Source organism: Malurus melanocephalus, unplaced genomic scaffold, assembly GCF_030028575.1.
Source record: "Malurus melanocephalus ecotype Western Australia unplaced genomic scaffold, MMel_1.1 scaffold_344, whole genome shotgun sequence".
NCBI classification, from domain to species: Eukaryota; Metazoa; Chordata; class Aves; order Passeriformes; family Maluridae; genus Malurus; species Malurus melanocephalus.
Genome location: NW_026623576.1, coordinates 560,354 through 577,719, shown reverse-complemented (window position 1 = coordinate 577,719; position 17,366 = coordinate 560,354). Strand labels below are relative to the sequence as shown.

Sequence of the window (17,366 nt, the reverse complement as noted above, 5' to 3'; positions counted from 1 at the left end):
GTGCTTTGTTACGTAGACCTAGTGGATTATCATGCTATAAATCTCCGGTTTCGTGCATCATAGGACCATTCTAAAGCAATTCAAAATTATTGTATCTAGGAAGAAATACCAACAGGAAGCATAATTCCGTAACCCAGGACAGGGAAATTCTGGGAGCAGGGTAGTTCTGAATTATTATTCCTTTCTACTTGGGGCTGTCTTCTGTATTGCAGCAGCATCAGAAAGGAGACTTAGCATGCTACTGCTCGAAACAGCCACATTTTAGGTTGATAGAAATGAAAGAATGTTGTCAAAACTAAAAATTTGAGGCTCTGTAAGTGTTTTTTTCTTTGGGTGATTTGGGTTGGGGAGGGATTTTTAGGTTCGTTCTGATTTTTTTATCTGTTTTGGGTTTTTTTAAGAAATGGAGATGATGTGGTCTGCATGTTCCTGAGTACCAAGCTCAGGACAAAGAGTCTGTCAGCTCTTTAAACTGTATCTTGCAGGAATACTGGGTCCCTTGATGTGAAAATTGGTAGGSTGTTTATGACAGGAGATGATGTTCTGTGGTCTAAACTGCAAAGCACCCAAACACAGTAAATTGAAAGTGTATCAAGGGAAACCTGCAGAGGTTTTGAATTGAAATCTTAACAGGAGTTCTGATGATTATTTGAAACGTTAATACTGTGTTAAAATAAGAACAAATTATGTCAGCCTGTTTWGTGGTCTGAAAACTTAAATTTTTTTCAGTCAGTACAAAATGTGTTTTGGCTACTATCATTTCTTGAAAGCACTCTTGATTTCAGGAGATTGGTTTTGCAATCTAGTATAGATTAAATGGTTAGAGCTATATGGATCAAGAATATGACAGTCTTATTTCTGGGGGTTGGGTTTTTTTTTAATGAATGGTGAAATTTTTAAACTTGACATTTARGAGAACTTCTTTCTTTCTTTCAGTATTCTGTGAAACTGGAAAAAGGGGATTACACTATTCGGTTACAAATTCGCCATGAGCAGAACAGTGAGCTGGATCGCATCAAAGACCTGCCATTTATTGTTTCTCACAGGTTGTCTAGTACCTTGAGCTTAGATATTTATGAAAACCATAGTCTTGCTCTCTTAGGGAAGAAGAARTCCAACAGTTTGACATTACCACCAAAACACAGTCAGCCATTCTTTGTTACATCTCTGCCTGATGACAAGTAAGTTATGAAGTTTTCTCATCTGCATCTAAGCAGCTGCCTCTGCACCTCACTAAAATGATGCTTTGATAGTGTCTACTTGGTAATTCCTCGTGTTGCTCTTCCACTGCTTGGCTTCATTATAGTAGTTTCCATTGAACTGYAATGAACCTGGCTTTAACACTGAACTTACTTTCTTTGAACAGAATACCTAAAGGAGCAGGACCAGGATGTTATCTTGCAGGAAGTCTTACTCTGTCTAAAACAGAACTTGGAAAGAAAGCTGTGAGTATATGGAATGGATGATGGGGCTTTTTTTCTGTAATTTTTCTAGCAAGCAAGTGGCATGCCAGGAAGTGCTGTATTATATAGGATTAGTACTTTAAAGAGCATTGGTTTGGTAACATAATACATTTTAGAAGCAGTTGTTTCATTATAAAGTCAGCATAACATCTAAGTAGTTCTATTATTATTTTCACCTTCTAATTTCAAATGCAATTGCATTTTTTTTAATTTTGAGTTTTAATTATTTTCCTCTGAAATCTTTTATTTCTAGAAGCAACTGCTTTTTTGGTGGTGCAGAGCCTTTAAAATTGACCTTATGTAACTTCCTAGCATTATGTAGTTTTTGAATGAAAATATGTGCATATATATAGTGCTATGTGCATGTTGGTTCTGAAGTACTCTTGGTTGCATGCATGCAATTTTCAGCAAAGACACCTGCTTTCTAAACACATCTATGTTACTRTTACCAAGTAGTAGGAATTTTGCTGACTCAGATACATAAACAGATTTTCTTAACTRCTACACGATGTTGTCAACCACTAGTATGACTGTATGCTTCAACAGAATGGTATAAGATCTCTGTGTGTGATGCTAGAAAAAAAGCTGTAGGATCTTACTGCTCATAACATCCTGTGAAAAATGGGTTTTTACTTGTATGRCTCTATAATAATTATCGTTGCATAGTAACCATGTCACTTTTCTGTGTGTCTGGTGCTACAGTGTTTAGAAGATCGCCTTAGCTGTATTTAAACAGATGGAAAGCCTGACACTAAATTTGAATCAAACATGGTGATTGTTAGTACTCAGAGGTAGTAGATATATGTCCATATATCACTGGATGTAGCTGAACAACATGTATAGAACCAGAGTATGTTTTCATGGAAAGTAAGTTTTTGTGAGTAGGTTGGCATGTACCTTTAGATCTCATTGAGCATGAAAGTTCAGTTAATTCAATCTGAATTGGTTGTAGCTAGTACTTCTGGGGCAGGTTGCATGTAAGTGCAGGTGAGRATGTATCAGGAGAATTTATGTATCAGTGAGGAAAAACCCAGTAACTAGGAGCTCTAAAATACCTAATTTAATTTTTCTTTGTGATTGCTGCAAGGTGTGCTTTTATGAAATCCATGATAAATCCATTACATTAGTGTAGTTTAGTTTCCCTAGCTAGAATTATGCACTTCCTTGAACTATTGGTTGCAATTCTTGCYTGTTTTATTTTTAAACTGGACTAAGTGGCTATGTACAGTGGTTTCTGTGATACATACAGCCTGTCAAATTTCATGTGATGGAGAATTCTTAAGATCTTACACAGAGAGAAATTCTAGCTGAGGTGTTTATCATGTCGTAGTCTAAGGCATTATTGTTATTGTCATATTTCAATGGAAAAAGGAAATAGTAAATAGCATATGATACTTTCTGCTGCCTTCAGTGAACCTCAATATTGTTCCAGGAGACAAAAAAGGAGGACTAGGCAGGAAAGTTGTCTCTAAGTCAGTGGGTGGATGCAAGGTAAGGGAAAATGTGTCTAATTTGTCTGTATTTATTATGAAATAGAACAATGCCATTAAACAGTCAAAAATCTAAAATTCTGAGGCTGAATTTCTTTAATTTATTAGTTGAAGCTAAGTGGTTAACAACACTTGCTTATATTGCAGGAGTAATGGATTGTGTATACAATGATGCATTGGTTTATTACTTTAAAAAACCTGAAAGAGCATGCTTTAAGAGCATGTTTGATCATAGATGTGACTCTAGCTGGAAATCTATAGGTTGGAAGTATAACTGTAATTGTACAGAGAAGGTGTCTCCATCCTGTGTGGTGTGTGCATGTTTTCTTACAGTATGTTATTCTAACTCCCAGGGGCAGTCTGCAGCAAAGCGACAAGGAAAATTTAAAAAGGTACTGAATGTTAGTTTTTGAAAAAGATATACTCAAGTCTTTTTGCATATGACTTAAAGAATTTGTCTACCAGTCTTGGTTTTTAATTTGTCTCCTTCATCTACCTGCTTAGACCTGAGTTATTTACTTCAGCACCTTAAGTATGTTTACTGGTAGAATGACAAAAAACTACTGTAACACATAGCTGAGAGGCATGCTGTGAGCATCTGTATACTTCTGCAATAAGTGCTGTAAAAATGCATGTGATGTTAGTGGTCTGCAATTTTTATTGTTATTAAATACTCAGGTATGTTCGGTGTTTGTGGTCAAGATCTTTTGTGGCAAGTATTTCTGCCTATTCTGTCTGCAGRTTGAGAATTGAATATGAACCTAACACTTTCATTTGAATTGAATAATTGAATATCTAACTGTATTCCCAGTCTACTAAACTGAGATTTGGCTTCATTACAGTAATWAAAAACATGCAGTGGGAAGCAGTTTTTTTCTTTAGGTGGGATGGACTTGGTGGAAAAGTCTCTCAGTTCATTATTCTACTCAAACTTGAATGTATCTTGTTATAGGCTGGAGTTTATATAGTCATGTAGCAGTTGTAGTATTCACAGAATGAATTTTGGAGCATGTGTGAGACAGTTTAGATAGGGGTGTGAGTGACTTTTAATATAMGTGTTTCATATTGTGCTTTCTTGTATTTTCACACGTAATACAATAATTTACCAGCAGTCAGAGTGAACCAATTTATTTTAAAAAAATGCAAAAGAATATTTTACTAGACTACCTATATGAGGTTACTGGGTTTTTCTTGTTCTTAAGTTGAAAGGGTATTTACTTTCTGCTGATTTCAAGGTACTTTGTTCTGAAGTGATACGCAGGTTCAGTATTCTTGTTAGAAGTAAGACCTGAGAAACATGAATAACACAGTTTATAGTCATGTTCCGTTCCTTTGTTAATAGTGAGCTGGAAGCTGGACCTGCTGACTTAATCTGGTCTTGATCTAATAACCATGTGGGAATGTGATTAACCTTTCCAAGAAGGATTTTAGTGTGCATTCCTGAGTTTTACTTTCGTATCTGAAGATCATGCGATCACTTTTCGAAAAATAATTTAAAATCCCATGTGAATGGATGGGTTTGTGGTGAATAGGTATAAGATCTTCACTAAATGAATCTCTAATAGGGAAATTAAACTCTAATAATAATGCTATGTGAATAACAAAACCWATTAAACAGATTCTAGAGGTTGCATGTTATAGTTTTTTGGGTTTTGTTTCTTTGGATTTTCGAATAGACATTGCGTTCATATGTGAACAGTAAAACCACCCAAGCCAAAACAAAAACTGTCCTYCTTGTTACTTCCCTCTGTTATTCATCAGTGTACTAGCAGCACATAAGCTAGTGGATTTCTGCAGGGCTCCATACTCAGCCCTGTGCTCTTCAGCATCTTCCTAAAGGACTTGGACACATGACTGGAAGGGATACCAAGCAAGTTCGCAGACAATACTAAATTGGGAGGAGCTGTTGTCATCCTYGAAGGCAGGGAGGTCCTGCAGAGAGACCTTGACAAATGGGGGGTTGGGCAATCACCAACCACATGAAGTTCAACAAGGGAAAGTGCTGGATTCTGGGCCTGGGATGGGGCAACCCTGGATGTGCAAAACGGGGAATGAGGTGCTGGAGAGCAGTGCCATGGGAAGGGACCTGGGAATCCTGGTTGGTGGTCAGTTGAACAGAAGCCAGCAGTGCCCTGGAAGCCAGGAGGGCCAACCCTGTCCTGGGGGGCATCAGGCACAGCATCACCAACCGGGGCAAGGGAGGGGATTGTCCCGCTCTGCTCTGACCTGGGGTGGCCTCTGCTCGAGTGCTGGGGGCAGTTTTGGGTGCCACAATATAAGAAAGATATTAAACCATTAGAGAGTGTCCAAAGGAGGGCAACAAAGATACTGAAGGGCTTTGAGGAGAAGCCGTATCAGGAGTGACTGAGATCACTTCGTCTGTTCCGCCTGGAGGAGAGGAGATTGAARGGAAACCTCATTGCAGTCTGCAGTTTCCTCTTGAGGGAAAGCAGAGCCATAGACACTGATCCCTTCTCTGTGGTGACCTGTGACAGGACYTGAAGTGGTCTGAAGTTGTGTCTGGGGAGATTTAGGTTGGATATTAGAAAAAMGTTCCTCACCCAGAGGGTGGTTGGGCCCTGGAACCAGGCTGCCCAGGGAAGTGGTCACAGCACCAGCATTGACAAAGTTCAGGAAGTGTTCGGACAATGCTCTGGGGTACATGGTGTRACTCTTGGGGATGGTGCTGTGCAGGGCCAGGAATTGGACTTGATTCTTGGGTCCCTTCMAACTCAGCATATTCTGTGAAATAAAACACAGTGTATTTCAGTGCATTGTTCTGTAAGAGTTCCGTTAAGGCACTTTTCTGAGAATGTGACTCAGCATCCTTCCTGGTTTAAAAATTTTTGTATTTACTCTGCCCTAAGTTTACATGCAGATAAGGKGTTTTCTAGCACAGGAAACTTACTTACATATTTCTTTTGTGATGCAGTCAAAAAATACGTAGGTTTTTCATATTTTTCAAAGACAGGTCCAGGCCCTCCTGCAAGATTAGGAGCCCTCTTTGCCACAAGGGCACACGGCTGGCTCAGCCTGTGTGCACCAGGTTGCCACGCTGCTTTCCTGCTGGATGGCCCGCAGTGTGTACTGTGCCTGGATTTATTCTTTTCCTGTTCCTGCACTTCTCTCTGTTGAGCTTCATGAGGCTTCTGTTGAGGCCATTTCTGCAGCCTTTCGAGGTCCCTCTGGATGGCAGCAGACTCCCTGGCATATCAGCCACTCCCAGTTTGGTGTCACTAGGAGCATGCTGAGGGTGCCCTCTCTGCCCCATTGTCCAGGTAATTAATGAAGACATTAAGAGGCTTTAATCTAGAATTGACCCCTGGGGCTCACAATTAGTTACTGGCCTCCAGGTGCATATCACTGATCACCCTCTGGGCCCAGTCATTCAGCAGGTTTCAATCCACCTGACTGCATCCCTGTTTTGCATAAAAGCAGTTTGTGGCTGTGCCAGGAAATAGCAGCCTAGTTTTAGATGGTTAATTCTTTTATCACTGTACAAAAATGTCAAGGGGTTCTCTCCACATAATGAACAGGTGTCTTTGTTTTTGTYTGTAATGCAGTTACAATCTGATTACTTTTTCCTCTTGTCTCCAAGCTTTGTCCAGAACATTGAATGTAAAAGATGTCRKKGACTTTTTCTGTAAGAATAACTTTTTGTTGGTTTGCATAATGCAGCTTTYGAACAGCAATATGTATCAATTAGCCAAGGGATACAAAATTTCTACACCTTTCTCCCTATTCTGCTGTCCTCTTTTCCTATTAAAAGCAAGAAATGCATTTTGCAGATACTGATAAGTACTATTGGAAGTCAAACCTAAAAGGGTGATTTCCTTTGAGTCACCCTAAAAGGGTGATTTCCTTTCCTTGAGACACTATGCTTGTTTAATCATGAGGCCTTCAAAAATAGGATGAAGTACGTGCCTGATACAGTTTTGTGTAAGCTTGGCTATTGACTTCAAAAAGCTTAATTAATTTTCCATTAAATAAGAGTTGCTGTAAAAATAAGCAACACTACACAAATTCTGTGCATCTTAAAGCAGATTCAAATTCCATATGTATATTCATCTGTATGTGCAGATAGGCATTACATATTCAGATGCCTATTAAATAAAAAATGAGACCTGGGATGTGTTCCTAGAAGGAGCTGTTTTCCTGTGGTTAGTTTTGCTGTGAATGCTTTGAAGTACAAATAACAGTAGTTTATATGTGCTTTCCATATAAAGTACTACATATTTAGTCACCAGACAGAAATCTAAATTGAAATCTTGAAGCCAAATTAACTGTTAATTAAGCTCTTAAGAGGTGACTGTTTTGAGGGCACTGTGCTTGTTTATGTGTGCAGTTTGTAGTTCATTTTAAATAAACCCAGTGAGGCTTTTGAGACTGCACATTTTATGCTGGCTGAAGTGCATATCCTGTATGCTTCCCAAGTTCCCAATAATGCATAGTTTTTAGAGAATAATTTGAAAGTTTCCCTTAAGTAATTTTTTTTCAGTGGGTTATATGCTCACTTGCTGTCTTTCTCTGTCTATAGCTYTATATCTTTTTATAGGTATATATAAAATGAAATCCAGTACACTATTCTAGGAATTTGGTTCCTATCAGAGAGAAATTTGAATAAGAAAATATATTGAACTGCTGAATTGTGAAGTGCTGGCTTCTCCTTAGTCTCTAATGATGAATGTTTCAGAAGGGCAATGACAGTGCCATTCTGAGATCTGGTATCTAGGGAATTGCCAAGTGTTATAAATGGTCCTAGTGTTTGCAGATAAAGTAAATAAAGAAGCCTTCAGTCCATCTTAAGGCCTTGTAATAGTTTAGTTAAATGTGAATAGCACCTAAACTATTTATCCCATGAAATATGTGTGAGATCTGTAGAGAAGTGTGCTTCTTACTCTGTAAGCTCTGTAAGAGAGGARGGTGCCTGGGTTTGAAGCTCTTTGTTTTCCTCTTGGTGGTCATAGCTTGTAATGCTTACAGAATCTCTTGAGACCAAAAGTACCTAGGTGAGAGAATGGGGAGATGACATTTTACTGTTGATGGTTTAGCTACATAGGAGTAGTCTCTCAAAATACAAGTGTTCATCAACATGAGATTTTGTTAAATCCAATTATGTTTGGTTTGAAACTGAAACCGGAGTTGTAGAACCTTCTCATAGACAAGGCTTGAGAATGCAGAGGTCATTTAGATATATAACTTCAAATTATGTCACCAAGTGAAATGAAAAGGGCTTTCAAGAAGGAAATCCTCAACTATTGGAAGAATATTACTTAGAAAGGCCAGTTTCTTTCTTAGGAAAATACTAGTTTCAATAGAGGACGTCTTTTAGAAAGCATTGTAAATTTAGATTTTTGTGCTCAACTAGCTTCTTAGACTTTGTAAAATGTTTGGTTTGCTTTAATGAACTCTATTGTTGCTTCGTACTGTTCTGATTACCTTAGTGAACCCCATACATGTTCCTGACCTCTGTATCTTCCTGTGTGTGTACTTACTTCCATGTACCTTCCTGTTTTGTCGTGCTCTGGGCCTGGATCTTGCTGGAGGCTCATTAGGTGTCCTGACTGGTCATGCACTTCTTAGTTGAAATGCATGTGTGCAGGATAGTTCCTGTGAAAGCTACCCTTTAATGCAGATTAGTTTTCTAAACTAGTTTTCAAAAAAAAGTATTTAAATGTCCATGGTGTGGTTCTTTGATTACATATTAAGTAGCTGGAAAAATTGATWTAAGGGACTGTTGAAGTCACTTTTACCAATATTATGTTCAGTAACTCGTAGCAAGATGCYGGTCTGTTTGAACTGTAAGTTCAAATAAAATTTTTCTGCATTATGGTTTTTGAATGTTTCAGAAGTGTAGTGTTGAAKTCCATTATTGCAGTTTGTCACCCTTTTACTTCCTGTTTAAGTAACTTTAACTCCATCTTGTAAACAAGGGTTCATTTTATTACACAGCGCTGACCTGGTTTATGGGAATTATTCCCACAAATGTATTTTGGAATAATTGGTAAGAATAATTAAATTGCCACAGTAATTGAACATGCAACTCAATATTTTGCACCAAGTTRCAACAGACTAGTTGTGTCTAGAGGATTTAAACTTATGTGATCTTCTCTGTGAAATTTCCTATATGTAAAGTAATGGGACGTGCCCTCACTGTTTAGGGAGAGGCTTGTCTAAAGAGTGCAACATTAAAACCARAAAGAACAAAAAGACCTCACGCAGCAGTTTAATGTTGTAGAAGCAATGAATGAAATCTAATGTGACCTTATTTGCAAACTTAAATGTAAATTGTCAGAAAATGGTAATCAGAACATGGACTGAGTTAGAATTTTTCCTTTAAATAGATGTAACTGATTTTCTTATGGTTATTGACTAGTGTAGCATGAACTCAAAACTATAATGATATTTCTATGCTACCATATAGGGTTTAAAAAAATCTTGCTGTTGTGTCTACCTAATTAGAATGCAGATACAGGTGAAACTGGAAAGTCTGCGGCAGCAGACTGGTGATGCATCAGCTAAATCAGTACACACATGGAAGAAATAGCATCTTGGAGGAATGAATTTATATCCTGTGGCATGTTTCATGTATATCCTACTGTGGTGTTATTTTTTTTAGAATTCAGCCGTCTATATTCATTTGTTTATTGCCAGATTTGTAGGATAGATTATCTGTCTTTTTTCCCTTAGCTTTTTTAACCAAGTTATTTGCTTTTTTTATGGAAAAACTTAACAGAAAACTACCTTTCTTATTCCCTAACTAATGCTATGTCAAATTATGTGAGTATAAAACTGTCGAAGTGGCTATGTTTTAGGCTTTTTTTCTTATACCTGGTGTGCTGTTTTAATATTTACATGCTTGCATTGCTCAGAATGAAAACTTAAAGCAGTTCTTGAATTTTTACTGTCTAATGTCTTTGTTCTCAGAACCCTTACTCAGTGCATAAGTAGCTCAGAGTAGTTGCTGGCTGTAATTTAGCTTTTATATGACATCAGAAAAATGTGTACTTTATCCCTCTCAATAYGTGTCTCTTTTCCCACCTCCAGGATGTCCTTACTGTTCACTATCATCTGATACCATCACCATCAAAGAGTAAAAATGGCAGCAAAGAGAAAGAAAAAGAACAGGAAAAAGAAAAAGATGTAAAAGAAGAATTTGCTGAAGCTTTAAGAGACCTAAAAATACAGTGGATGACCAAGTATGTCTGCTACCATTAGTACACAAATTTGAAGCAGCTTGATGTTCACAAACATACTCAGAATCTGTGTTTTCRTGCTATATCCTCCTCTCTTCTAGGCTGGATACCACTGACATGTACAGTGAGTTGAAAGAAGCGTTTCCTAATCATCTTCCTTTGTATGTTGCAAGACTGCATCAGCTGGATTCTGAAAAGGTTATTTAATGCTTCTTAAACTTGATTTGTCTCAATACATYGATATAGCCTAATCAGCTGAATCTTTCTTTGGATGCGTTTGAACTTGAAGTGATTGTACTCAGTATTAAAAAGCAGAAATTTCTAGTTAGAGTGAGAGCTGTCTCCCTTGACTGTGATTTATTTAATCCCACAGCAGAATAAAAGAAAGTAAGCCTAACCAGAGTGTGTTTGCTCATCAAGTTATGCCTTGTTTAGTTAAACACATTTTAAGTTTTCGTACTCTTTTAGTCTGCAACGATTTTGTTGTGAATGGTGGCTACTGAGACAAATGCATGTCCTGTTCTGTTCCTCTACTGGACTGGTAATTTCTCCCAGGAGAATGACTCAGACAACTGAGGACAGTAACTTCCTAATGTGACACAGCTAAATCCAGTTTCTGTCGTTGTCCTCAAAAATGTCCTCCTTCTGTGAACAGAAGAGTTGGCATCTGCTTTTCTTTTACCTTGAAGACAAACACCTTTGTGCATATGCCACTAGCTTGAATATTTTTCTTTTTATTTGTTTCTGAAGTGAATAACTGCTACATTATATAAGACTAGTGATTTGTACTGAAAGGGGATTTTCTTCCTGCAAACCGCATTTTGCATATACCAACCTCATATTTCATATTTTGTTTTCAGTGAAATGGGCTAAATATGCAGGATTTCTTGCACAATTTTCAGGGTTTTTTAAGCAAAATTTGAATGAAGCAGAGAAAAGAACATGCTGAATTATCAAATGTTATTTCTGCATAGTTTTTCAATCACCCTAAAGTTAGTAGAATCACCAGTGAAGTAGTGTGATTTCATGGTGCTGACCATCTTTTTTTATTTTTCTCTAGGAACGGATGAAAAGACTTGATGAAATAGTTGAAGCGGCAAATACAGTAATCTCTCATATTGATCAAACAGCATTAGCAGTATATTTTGCCATGAAGACTGATCCCAGGCCTGATGCAACTACTATAAAAAAGTACCTACCCAGTAAATAATTTTCCTGCATCCTATTTCTGTAGTCTATGTACTTTGTCTCTGCATATAAGAAATTGAATTACTGTAACATTTTTGTTAACTTGTATTATTTTTGTGGCACAGGTAATTTCAAATATGAGTACACAATTATTGTGTTGTCTTATTAACTCCAGAATGCAAGAACACTGAAGCTTCCAATTTTTTATTTATTAAATAAAATAAAAAAGGGTGCTTTCAGGATTTAAATAAATCAGAAGAATGGGGTGTTAAGTTGTATCAAGCTTAATCTAAGATCAGATGGACCACTGGAGTACCAGAAGAACTATCTATTTCGAATGCTACCTGCCTTTTATTTATATTTTGCAACCTTTCAGATCTGTATTTGAAGACAAAATTGACTTCAGCCTAAGAAGTAACCACTTGCAAAAGATTGCATTCGTGAAAAGCATAATAATCATGCTTCCTAGTATTTTTGAGACCCATTRTTCTTTAGTTTTAGATTGTTCCCCTGAATTGTCAGTGTATATATCCTTAGGAAGACAGAATTTTGAAGGTGACACCTTAGTCTGGAGAGTAAATGATGGATTTTGCTGTTTGTAGCATGGTGCTGTTTTAGTAACAGAGCAGCAGATCTGAAGATTAGGCYTTTAAAATGGGAGATCCATCTTTGCTGATTATCTATAAAATATCAGTTTTTAATTGTAAAGCTAGGCTGTCTGTTCTAGCTATCCTGCATTCAGATTTGTATGTAATTTTAGGATTGCTGATATAAAAGCAAAGCCTTGACATAATAAACTTCATTCTAAACATTTCTTGGTAAGTGATCCATTAGATCATGTGGTTTGAGTATAACTTCTGAAATTGAACACCGAATTCAATGGTGCTTTAAATGGATGTGATTCCTTTGAAGTCAGCAGAATTGTATCTGCTTATGTTAGTGGTGGATTCAACTCAGTCTGTTTGTAATGCCAGGAACTATAAAGCTGTATTTCTGGATACTGGCTTACTTTTAGAATACTGAGTTGCCCTTGCCTTAAGTCATCTAAGGCATCTCATACGTAGAAGAATGATTGAATGTCTTTAATGCTTAGTGGGTCTTTAGGTAATCTTTTATGATTAGTTTAATTTATAGTAAATAGCCTTGCTTTAAAGTTATCTTTGTACTTATTTTCATTTTGTGTGTGCTAACTACTGTAAACTTTGTTTTTTGCTTAAACTGMATTAGTACTGTTTCTGTTCTTAATATTTTTCATACTGTTTGTTTTCCCTAGTGAAATGGAAAAACAGAAGAGTACTTTAGTGGATGCCCTTTGTCGAAAGGGAAGTGCTCTGGCTGACCAACTTCTTCATCTGCAGACCCAAGAAGGGGCTGCTTCCAGTGATGCAGAAGGCAAAGATGAGGATCATGAGAGCTGCTCGGAAGCTTTGACAGAGACATTCTGGGAAACAACAAAATGGACTGATCTTTTTGACAGCAAGGTAAGAGACCAGAGCAGATTTTCTTTTATTTGCATGTTGGATTTTCTGATGTTTTCTCCTGGAATTTTGCCCTCCCTTTGTGTGCATAACCTCGTACATTCCTCCCTTCTACTTTTCCATGATGTCCCTCTGTGTTGTGCTTCCTTTATGAATTTTTTTCAAGGAGATTTTGCCAAGCCTGTCAAATCCATGGTAAGCCCATCTCTGCGCAAGTGGATGTTGAGGTTTAGGGGAAGGGTATAAGACAGTACCAGGTTTCCGCAAAAAAAAAAGCTGTTTCCTTTACTGAATTACTTCTTCCAGTACTTTCCAGGGAATATTTTTGATTAATCTCTGCACTGTTGTAGCTGTACAAGCGGAAGTGTGCAGCATCCCTGCCCTGTTCAGTCCTGCATGCAGTAGCCTCTTCCACACTATAAGAGAAGTTTTGTGTTTGGATGTCAGTAATGTGTGTAGAGGTAAAGGAATAAACCCTTAGAAATAATTACATATTTATTAGCACACACTTCCCTGGCATTTTGGAGTTCCTGAAGTTCCTAGGAGTTAAATTTTTTTCTTCTTCATTCAAGACAGCAATTCCAGAAGGAAGAAAAAATCCATTGTAGGTGATTAGTTTCATAGTTTTTGAATTAGAGAGGTTATGACTTCGTATTTTTAACTAGTGAGCTATTGATGTWAATTAGTTTCTGTACTTAACTGTGACCTGTGGCTGTATTTTAGTGGAAGAGGGAGTGACCAGGGTGTTTGTTGATACTTAAGTAAAATTACCAAAGCACTTCAGATATTTACAAAAGAAAAGCTTTGAAAATAGAAAAAAAAAWTAAAACCTTTAACTTCCTTGACAGTAGATAAACTCCCTGTAAGAACTTGTGCTTTAGTTGGAGGCCTGATCAACRAGGTTGGTGGTGCTTAGCCTCACTTTAATGTATATGTCCTTGTACACATACATCTTTTCAGCATATCTCTTCTAATCATTAACTGAATATAATATCATGTGGTAGCAGATTTTGTGCTTCAATCATATTGTTCAGCACATGATTTTCTTGCTCTCTGTTTGTAAATGCAATACTTTGTTCCAGTATAGCAGCCCCTGGTTTAGTTCTGTCTCCTGGTTTTTATTTTTTAAAGCTGATGGGAATAATTTCAATGGAATAATGCCAATGTAGGTGTTTTGTTGGGAGTTTTGGTCTTTGGCTTTTATTTCAAGACAGATAGCATTGTTGAGCTGTGCGCTTGGGGCCTGGAGTAAGTAACTCTGATTTGAATTCTACAGATTARGAATTGAACCTCTCTCTTTGACTGACTTAACCATGGATTTGTCAAAGTGCATATTCAGGTTTTGCTCTGAAAATTGATTCTTCTGTATTTTTAAATTGATACTAGAAGACAAACAAAAGTTCTTTAGATTTTTCTCGCATTTCATATGGAAATAATTTTAATCCTGTTTACGTAGTATGTATTTGTCTTCTTTCCTATTTTTTGTGAGTTTTACTACTCAAATTGAAGTCTAAACTGATTCACTGTCACAAGACCTACCAAGCTACTTGTTCATTCCCCCATGTTGTAATAAGGAAGAGAATTGGAAGAGTAAAAGTGAGAACCTTCACTGTGCAAAAATGAGTAGGTTCAGTAGGTAAAGCAAAAATTGTGCACACAAGCAAAACAAAATGAGGAATTAATTCACCTCTTCCCATGGGCCAGCAGGTGTTCAGCCATCTCCAGAAAAGTCGGGTTTCATCATACACARCCATGACTTGGGAAGACAAGCTCCAAATCTCCCCTTTCTTCTTCTTCCCCAGTTGGGGGTCAGTTGTGGTTAACTGTTCTGGCTGTATCCACTCCCAATTCCTTGTGCGTGCCTTCTCGCTGGTGGAGTGGGGTGAGAGGCAGAAAAGTCCTGGACTCTGCAGGCACTGCTGAGCAACAGCTGGAACATCCCTGAGTTATCAGTACTGTTTGCAGCACAAATCAAAAACASAGCCCCATACCAGCTACTGTGAAGAGAATTAATGAACCCAGCCTAAAGCAGCACAGAAGTAAGAGGTTTGAAAGTGGGAGTAGTCAAGTCAGATAGGGAGATAGAGCTTATGTGAATGTCCTTCAAAGGAGAGTTCTCAGGACAGCCAGCTTATTCTAAAGTAGTGTGTTGGGAATGAAAATGTGGAGCTCTTCTTTTATGTAGACGTGCCTGTGTGATACTGGCATACAAAAGATGGAACATCTGGGTGAGAAAGGAAGGAAATCGAGCATATGCATACTGCACTGATCATTCAAGTATATATAGATGTATATGTATGACTTAAGTTAGAAGCATTGCTGTAAGTATTTTTAGTTCTAAGCTTCCTATAAATCACAGTTCATCCAGCTGTCAGTAAATTTTTGAAAACCGAGAGGACTATGTTTTCTTTTGTTTTTAAAGATGAATCAGGAGCATCACCACTTTGCTGTGTGCTTCTGCTCACCCTCTAGTRAATCAAGTACCGTCTCCTCTGTTTCATCTCTCCTGTGCAGATGTAGCACCTGGGCCTCACAGGGCATTTGGTAGTTCCTTTGAATTGCCTGTTTGTCATTGAAGTGTCCTGCTTGTCGCCATATTGTAGCAAGTATGTAGGGAAGTAACTTTACTTTTGATAGTAAGTGCATTTGTTCACACTTTCAGCTATTGTCTGAAGGTTCATTTTAAATTAAACAGGAAAGAAAATATTTATGTACCCATATACGCAAAAACATTTCAAATAAAGTTCAGTTAAGGCAGCTTTATATAGCATTTGATTGATTATGCTAACATGTATACGATAGCACTTCAGTTCTTTTTCMTAGAACGTGGCTTTAAATTTTATAGGCCAAAACCCTCAGTTTTAATCAAAGCTGCTGCAGGAGAATAGTAGAATATTGTGTATTTGTTATTTGGAATGACCAATCTGTAGAATTTCATGCCCCTCAACCTTTGTTAGCTGTGGGGTAAAAGCAAAGAGTCTCATTTAAAAATAAGTTTAAAAACAAGTAAAAGGCCCGTACCYTTCCATCTTATCCTTTAAACATCTTTAGTCTACATTGTTTTTCCTTACACTGTTTGAATTGTCGTATACAGCTGTCTATTCCAGCTGATTTTATTCAGTCACTGCCAAAAATGTGTTGCTGGATATTTGATTCCCCCAAGTCCCCTCCCTCTTGAAAATAAGATAAGTCAATTTTTTTATATTAACTTAATTTTTATTTGTARTAGGGCATTAATTGAGTAGAGAAAAATAAACTAATGTAGCTAAGAAAGCTTAGTTTGTTACCATAGATGTATATGTACCTGAAAAAGCTCATTTCTTGGGAATTGTRAACATTACAACCTCAGTGTTCATAAAATTAGCTGGAGTATGTTTCTACAGAATATATTGTTTAACCTAGTATTTTAACYATTTGTAAATGTACGTATATATTAATCAACTCTTTAAATGATTAATTAATTGATTATACAAGTCTCTTTTCATAAGTTAACAGCATTAGGATACTAGGAAAGTTCAATTAGGTGTTTTAGTATTGCTGGATTCAAACATGCCTTTTTTTTTAAGAGTGTTTTCTGGCTTTTAGGTACTTGAGCCCCACAAATGTCTTGGGAGAGATCATTTCAGCATCTTACTGTCCTAAATATGCATCTTTATGACCATGGCAAGTTAGGCAGCTAATTAGGTGGATGTCCAAGCCCCAGCCCTTGGGTCTGGGTCCTAGCACACACTGTATTCCAGGCCATTAGTCTGAGGAGTAAAGTACAGTTTCTGGGCCATATTTCTTGATATGCAAAAGCTGGCCTTCATTATATTATATTTTTTGTTACATTATGTAACTATGAAATAATATCAAATACTTTGAATTTATTACTATTCTTTCATCTAACAGTTTGCTTTTGGATRCTACATATAGATTTATTTGATGGTATTATACATTAAGATAGCAGCTGTTTTCCCTGTTATATCTTAATTGCACTGCAGTTTACATTGTCCTTACATATACCAAATAATCCTAATCTTTACTTCTGTGGTCTTGTAAAGCTTGTAGTACTTATTAACTATAAGGCTTGATTTGACCAATATGTGTACAAGTTTTAAAAGTACTATTTCTTACCTAGCATCTTTTGTTTGTAAACAAATTCTGATTTTAAAGCATTGTTCATAACTTCTAGAGCGCTAATGAATTTTTAGGAGTTTTGCTGAACTTGTATACAGTTGATTGGTTTCTTTATTTTTTTTTGAACACTAAGACAGAAATTATTGTCTTTTGTCAAGAGCTCTTGGAGCATGGTTTTCAACCTTTTCGTTCAGCAGAGAAACTTTTTCTCATTTAGAAATACCCAAACTTCTGTTTAGCCGGAGCAAGGGTGTTTCGTAAAATGCTTTGTTTTCTTGCCACAAAAACTCTAGGAAGCCCTGTTACGAAAGAAATGCTGTCAAGTGGCTTTCCTCCTGCCTTTATCACTGATGTTCAATAACCATTCAAAACTTACAGGGTCAGGTAAGAGCTTTCTTCATAGAGCAGTGACATTATTTCTGGTTAGCCTCC

At 37.1% G+C, this 17,366-nt stretch overlaps 1 protein-coding gene across 2 annotated transcripts in view; it reads left to right on the top strand.

The window, feature by feature from the left end:
* The window catches only part of TPP2 (tripeptidyl peptidase 2), a 51,839-nt gene that overhangs the window by 31,167 nt on the left and 3,306 nt on the right, over positions 1 to 17,366 (top strand). Inside the window, exons 22-28 of one of the 2 annotated variants that reach the window (XM_057378175.1) lie at positions 937 to 1,181; positions 1,367 to 1,445; positions 3,307 to 3,345; positions 10,001 to 10,152; positions 10,251 to 10,347; positions 11,210 to 11,340; positions 12,611 to 12,818. In XM_057378175.1, coding sequence (XP_057234158.1) covers positions 937 to 1,181; positions 1,367 to 1,445; positions 3,307 to 3,345; positions 10,001 to 10,152; positions 10,251 to 10,347; positions 11,210 to 11,340; positions 12,611 to 12,818 — 951 coding nt within the window. The remainder of the gene's footprint in view (positions 1 to 936; positions 1,182 to 1,366; positions 1,446 to 3,306; positions 3,346 to 10,000; positions 10,153 to 10,250; positions 10,348 to 11,209; positions 11,341 to 12,610; positions 12,819 to 17,366) is intronic. The other variant, XM_057378176.1, reaches the window with a different exon arrangement.